The 6,030-nt window shown below is 35.7% G+C and overlaps 1 protein-coding gene across 4 annotated transcripts in view; it reads right to left on the bottom strand.

Moving 5' to 3' along the window:
* Positions 1-345: 345 nt before the first annotated feature.
* Positions 346-6,030, bottom strand: part of TBC1D23 (TBC1 domain family member 23) — a 56,879-nt gene continuing 51,194 nt past the window's right edge. For all 4 annotated transcript variants that reach the window (XM_025989930.2, XM_025989928.2, XM_025989929.2 and 1 more), the window contains 3 exons: positions 5,608-5,743; positions 2,826-3,020; positions 346-2,016 (listed from right to left, as the gene is read on the bottom strand). In XM_025989930.2, the coding sequence (XP_025845715.1) occupies positions 1,935-2,016; positions 2,826-3,020; positions 5,608-5,743 (413 nt within the window). In that variant the 3' untranslated portion in view covers positions 346-1,934. The remainder of the gene's footprint in view (positions 2,017-2,825; positions 3,021-5,607; positions 5,744-6,030) is intronic.

Genomic DNA, 6,030 nt, shown 5'->3' with positions numbered 1-6,030 from the left:
AAGGAAGGATGAGCTACATAAGTGCCTAATACAATCAATAACATGTATTTTTGTTTAATATTTGTAACTAGTAACTGTGGTGTTAAGATGAGGATACTAAAGTACAGGGAAGTAGGTCAAGGTATGAATTTACTGCACCTGGATTTAACGTCATTAGTTTTAAACTAGCTCTTTTCTCCTCCCCATATAGATGAGCAGAAATAGGAATCCAATACTTTCCATCCTAAAAACTGAACATTAAATTCCACTGGAAAGATAGCCGTCCATTTTCTAACTGTGTTTTCTGCAGAGATTTACAAACAGGGGAGGAGGGGAGAAAGAACGAGAGCGTCATTAAGAACAAAGTTCTGAGCAAATTGTACTGGTTTATTTACAATTGTAATTTATAAACAGTAACACAAACATCTTTACATTAATATTATGAAAAAAGTCCCATGGCTGAAATGGGCAAAAAATGGGAGACTTCAGGGCATTTCTAAAGGGGGCGCCAAAGAATGGGGAAAAAAAGGAAAATGCAATACAACCGTTGTGGGTAGAATTATAAATATCAAGTACTGCACTAGGTGCAATTTCATGCAAATGTCTTCAACCACTCAAGTAAACTTTTTATTTAGGTATTAGAATAAAATATCTTGAACTATGTTGCCTGTTATTCACTTGATTTCCATTAAGTAAATTAAAATACCTGGCTATAAATAGGGTACATCTAAATATTTCTATCAACCCCTTAGAGATAATCCATTACATTTTAGGACATGGCAGATTGTGAGGATTTGCTACTTCCCAAAAAGATTTTATAAGGAGTCATTCCATAGCCCCAAACATGTTCCCGGATTTCTCTCACCAAATGTGTCTAATATAGACCTTAATAAATTAAATGGAGAAAGCTGCAAAATGAAGCAGATCACTTTTTAGTTTTGTCATGTTAAAAATGGTTTCAAACCACTGGAACTTTAGAGTAGACAAAAAAACCAAAGAAGAGAAAGAAATTTCAGAAACAGATGATAAAACAACTGTACTTTATACAGCTCTCTTATTATTTGGCTTTTATTTAAGTGGATATTAGTGTGGTCACAGACCATAATCTCAGTAAGGATAAATCAATGTGTATACAACACCAGTTCTGAAATATCCTAAATCAAATATTCCACTTATAATAAAGACCAATGACATTTTTACAGATATAATTCTGTCCCCAAAATGCTTATTTTAATCTTAATGTGCCTACCTACCTATTACGCTTTTAATTGCTCCTTAGAAACCATTAGGATGAAGTTTAGTATGTGAAGCATCCAGTCTTCAAATCATTAGCTAATGGTGCAAAAAAAAAAAAAAAAAGATTTAGAAACTGATGCTTCAACATTTCACTAGCTGGACATGTGTATTTCTGAATTGGCTGGAATCATCATCTACTTTCTTAAAAAGATTTCACATTTTTAAGAACAGAAACAAACTCTTAATCTATGTAATACTTTCAGTTTCTGATACTGCTCAGTGGATAAAACTAAATGTAGCAATTAAAGGGGTCTCTTCAACTAATTCTATCTCTAACTTTCAGTGAAGACATTGCAAGTATATATGTGTATGGGTGTTTTTAAATCTGAAAGTGATACATATTTCCTTTTAAAACACAGCTCTTCAAAACAGAACTGCATTCTGCACCCTTAGTTCATAAGGGCATAGGGTCATTTACTTCAAAGTCATCTAATAACTGACCTTTATAAATCATTTTACAAAACCGAAAATGCAAAAGAAAATTTAAGAAAAATTTTAACTGTCCAGAAATTGATTATAATAATTTACACATTTTTAGACCTGCAATTCAAGCACCCCCATGAGCAAATGAAAGGTCTTCAGTTAGTATTCAATCAGGAAAATATGTCCATGTTTCTTCTCTTGGTTGCCTTAATTTCTTTTGAAATAATTCTTTTATATTAACTTTCCAAAGCATCCAAAACTTTCATGATCTGTTGTTTTATGGCTTTGGTAGCATCTCCTGCATTTGGAATCAAATACCTGGGGGGGTGGGGGAGATATATAGATACATATTAATATAAATTGCTTTCAAAAAATAAAAAATAAACTAAAAAAATAATACAAATTGCTTTCACTTCAGGATTCCGTTTAGATGTCACTTCCAATGGGCTGCTTCTCCTAACCTACAAAGCCAGCAGACACATCCTCATATTGACTCCCCATAACTTATTTTGAAAGAAAATCTAAATGTAAAAGCAAGGTGGTTTTTCTTCCAGATGGAATGAATCACAGATCAGGAGTCAGGAGGACCCTATTTGGTCCTATCACAAGCTAGGTGTGAAGATCTGGAAGTCATTCAACTCCTCTGGGCTTTACATTTTTATAGACTATAAAGATGGTTTAATTTTGAGATCAATGTGGTCGCATGGTCCTTGGTGCCAGTCCATGAACTGTTTGTCACTGGTCCACAATAAGATGAGGAGGAGCTTGTACCAGATCATAAGTTAAATATACCACTTAGCACACTGCTTAATTCACACTTTTCCAAAGCAAGAATTTTTTTGATGAATGACTTATATTCTGAGACAAACTCTTATTTGATTGCAAACCAGCATTTAGTGCAGCAATGGTACAGATTACTTAAGGACGCTTCTGTCCAAAAGCTTATGAAATTAGTTATGGCACTCACTGGAACCATGTGCTAATCAACCACATATGACTAAGGATATAGAAGAAAAAGATCAGCAAAGAATGCTAACAAAAGTGGCTGATACATCCTATTCCACCATCTATTCCTAGTGATGAATTAATTCAATAATTCAGATAATATCATCCTAAGAAAATCTTACCTTTCGATTGCCAAGATTTCTATTCCTGAAGCGTTGCTGTTTCCATACTTGAAGGTAATTAGCTCAGGATGTTTTTTTTTAGATGTAATTTTAACTACAGAATTTAGTGCTTGTCGAGACTGTATATAAGCCAATCCTTTCCGTGAAAGAATCTCCCTTAAACAGTACATGTGTGTTGCAGTAACCAACAGATGACTTGAGAGGGAAAAAAAGGAAAAAAACATTAAAAAAACAAAAATAATTTTAAAGAAATGCCGCGCAAAACAGCATTTACTTCAACAATAAAAAATATTCAACTCCAGATAAAATTACCTACTTTTGAATTAAAGAATACAAAGGATCACACCTAAAAACAAAAAAGCTACCCAGTAGTAGTTTTTAATTTCCCTTTAGTTGTATGCAAAATTAACATTTTATTAACAGAAAATGCTGTAACTGTTTAAGAGCAAATTTAATATTTTATATAATAAAAAGTACAATACAATTAGAAATCATTAACATAGTATTTTTAGAAACTATTCTATCTGGTGTATGGAATATAGTACTTTTCAAACTTTTGCAGTTATTGTCTATATTCATAAACTATTTTCATTCTCATTATACCATTGTATACTTTTTTTTAAAAAAGATTTTATTTATTTATTCATGAGAGACACACAGAGAGAGAGGCAGAGACACAGGCAGAGGGAGAAGCAGGCTCCACGCAGGGAGCCTGAGTGGGACTCGATCCTGGGTCTCCAGGATCACACCCTGGGCTGCAGGCGGCGCTAAACCGCTGCGTCACTGGGGCTGCCCCACAGTGTATACTTTACACTGAAGACCACTTAGCAATAGTTGGGCTGCTGCCTCACATATTTTATAATATTCTGTAACTGGACCTTGATCGTAGAATGGACAAAGAATTATTAACACACCCCCTTCCTTGTGTCTCAGCTCACTCAAAACAGTGATATACTATACACTTTTATGTAATTCAATAAAACTAATACCAGACAAGTCCAGAATGCAGGACATTCTGCAGATTAAATGGCCTAGCCTTGGAGGATTCATTCACCATGTAGAAAAAGGGGAGGAGGAGGTGGTAAGGGCAGTAGTACTCTTGTACACAGGGGTAAGACTAAAGAGATTAACAGGCAAATGCAATGTGTGAACCATGACCAAATCCTGAATCACGAAATAAAAAACAGAGACTATAAAAGATACTTTGGGGCACTCTGAAAAATATGAGTGTGAACTGTATGTTAAATGATGTTCAATTTATGGTTTTTAAAGAGTGATAATGCTGAAGTTGTGTAAGAGAATGCTCTGTTCTTGGGTGATTTATGCTGAAGGATTTAGAGATAAAGTGTCCGTCGTATCTGTAAGATTCCCTAAATGGCTTAACAAAAGAGAATTGTATATGTATATGTATCTATATATAGATACATAACTGGATGGAGCAGTGCAAAAAGAAATTAAAATCTGGTGAACCTGAAAGAGGCTTATAAAGATGTCCAACAGGGATCCCTGGGTGGTGCAACGGTTTGGCGCCTGCCTTTGGCCCAGGGCGTGAATCCGGAGACCCGGGATCGAATCCCACTTAGGGCTCCCGGTGCATGGAGCCTGCTTCTCCCTCTGCCTGTGTCTCTGTCTCTCTCTCTCTCTCTATCATAAATAAATAAAAATTAAAAAAAAAAAAAAGATGTCCAACAACGTCCACAATAGCCAAACTGTGGAAGGAGCCTCGGTGTCCATCGAAAGATGAATGGATAAAGAAGATGTGGTTTATATATACAATGGAATATTCCTCAGCCATTAGAAGCGACAAATACCCACCATTTACTTCAACGTGGATGGACCTGGAGGGTATTATGCTGAGTGAAGTGAGTCAGTCGGAGAAGGACAAACATTATATGTTCTCATTCATTTGGGGAATATAAATAATAGTGAAAGGGAATATAAGGGAAGGGAGAAGAAATGTGTGGGAAATATCAGAAAGGGAGACAGAACATAGAGACTCCTAACTCTGGGAAACGAACTAGGGGTGGTGGAAGGGGAGGAGGGTGGGGGGTGGGGGTGAATGGGTGACGGGCACTGAGGGGGGCACTTGAGGGGATGAGCACTGGGTGTTATTCTGTATGTTGGCAAATTGAACACCAATAAAAAATAAATTTATTATAAAAACAAAAAGATGTCCAATGTCTTGTTTCTTCAACACTTGGTTAAATTTTTCAAGATAAAAAATTACATAAGAAATATTTTTAAAAATCAAGACATATAGGGTAGCCTGGGTGGCTCAGCTGATTAAGCATCTGCTTTCGGCTCAGGTCATGATCCCAGGGTCCTGGGATTGAGCCCAAATTGGAACCCTGCTCAGTGGGGAGCATGCTTTACCTTCTCCCTCTGTCACTGCCCCTGCTTGTGCTCTCTCTCTCTAGCTCTCAAATAAATAAAACCTTAAAATAAATAAAAATCAAAACCGAATACAAGCTGACAAAGCAAAATTATATCTTATTGTAGTGAATAAAGAAAATTTCTTCTGCAGTTCAGTTTTTATTAACTTCCCTTTATTTAATTTTACTTCTGAAGAAGGCATTTTATTTTATTTTAGGATTTTATTATGTATTTATTCATGAGAGACCCAGAGAGAGGCAGAGGCAGAGGCAGAGGGAAAAGCAGGCTCCTCACAGGGAGCTCGATGCGGGACTTGATCCCAGAACCCTGGGATCACACCCTGACCGAAGGCAGACACTGAACCACTGAGCCACCCAGGCGTCCCTGAAGAAGGCATTTTAAAAAGTACCTAGGAAACATGTGTCCACTTTCTTTAACTTCTTTACAAGGAAAATGATGCTTGACATCTGGCTTGTTTATCCAAGTCTGGATGTTTACAACCTCTTTTCTGTCATCGTCGGACATTGAAGAGCTGTCAATTTCATCTATGAAGAAGTATTAAAAGTGGGAATTACCAACTTTAAAAATGAGACATTTTTTAACAGCTTGAAAATTTTTTTTCAATATTTTAATCATATGGTTTGAAAAACAAAACACTTCTAACCCTGTTGCTATATTTCCTTATGCCACTGGCATAATACAGAATTATTATTATGAAACATTAGACTACACGGTAAGAAAATCAGGTGAAAATACTGAAAATACACTTTTAACTACACTTCAATAAAAAATAATATAAATTTTTAAAAGACTGAGGAATTTCAACATTTTT

Source organism: Vulpes vulpes, chromosome 1 (assembly GCF_048418805.1).
Source record: "Vulpes vulpes isolate BD-2025 chromosome 1, VulVul3, whole genome shotgun sequence".
NCBI classification, from domain to species: Eukaryota; Metazoa; Chordata; class Mammalia; order Carnivora; family Canidae; genus Vulpes; species Vulpes vulpes.
The sequence above is the reverse complement of the archived record's forward strand: the minus strand, read 5'-3'. Positions and strand labels throughout refer to the sequence as shown.